The sequence below is a fragment of the Penaeus monodon genome, chromosome 23 (genome assembly GCF_015228065.2).
Source record: "Penaeus monodon isolate SGIC_2016 chromosome 23, NSTDA_Pmon_1, whole genome shotgun sequence".
NCBI classification, from domain to species: Eukaryota; Metazoa; Arthropoda; class Malacostraca; order Decapoda; family Penaeidae; genus Penaeus; species Penaeus monodon.
Genome location: NC_051408.1, coordinates 36,884,121 through 36,884,354, shown reverse-complemented (window position 1 = coordinate 36,884,354; position 234 = coordinate 36,884,121). Strand labels below are relative to the sequence as shown.

Sequence of the window (234 nt, the reverse complement as noted above, 5' to 3'; positions counted from 1 at the left end):
AGCCTTTCTACTTACATGCCATTCAAACATGTGGACTCGACCTCATCATTAAAACCATAGAGATCGAGAGAGTTAATGTAGCCAGTAACATGAAGCATCTCGCCATGTTCATCAATGTCTTTGTATAGATTGGCATAGATTACTCCTTCCTTGGCATCGCTCTTGGCTACTGGAGGAGGGAGGGAGATGAGGGTGAACTCTCGATTAGGAGCGTGTGTGGGTGGGTGAGGGCTA

The 234-nt window shown here is 46.6% G+C and overlaps 1 protein-coding gene across 2 annotated transcripts in view; it reads right to left on the bottom strand.

The window, feature by feature from the left end:
- LOC119588400 overlaps window positions 1-234 on the bottom strand; it is a 4,488-nt gene that overhangs the window by 3,558 nt on the left and 696 nt on the right. Inside the window, exon 2 of one of the 2 annotated variants that reach the window (XM_037937079.1) lies at window positions 16-169. In XM_037937079.1, coding sequence (XP_037793007.1) covers window positions 16-169 — 154 coding nt within the window. The remainder of the gene's footprint in view (window positions 1-15; window positions 170-234) is intronic. The other variant, XM_037937080.1, reaches the window with a different exon arrangement.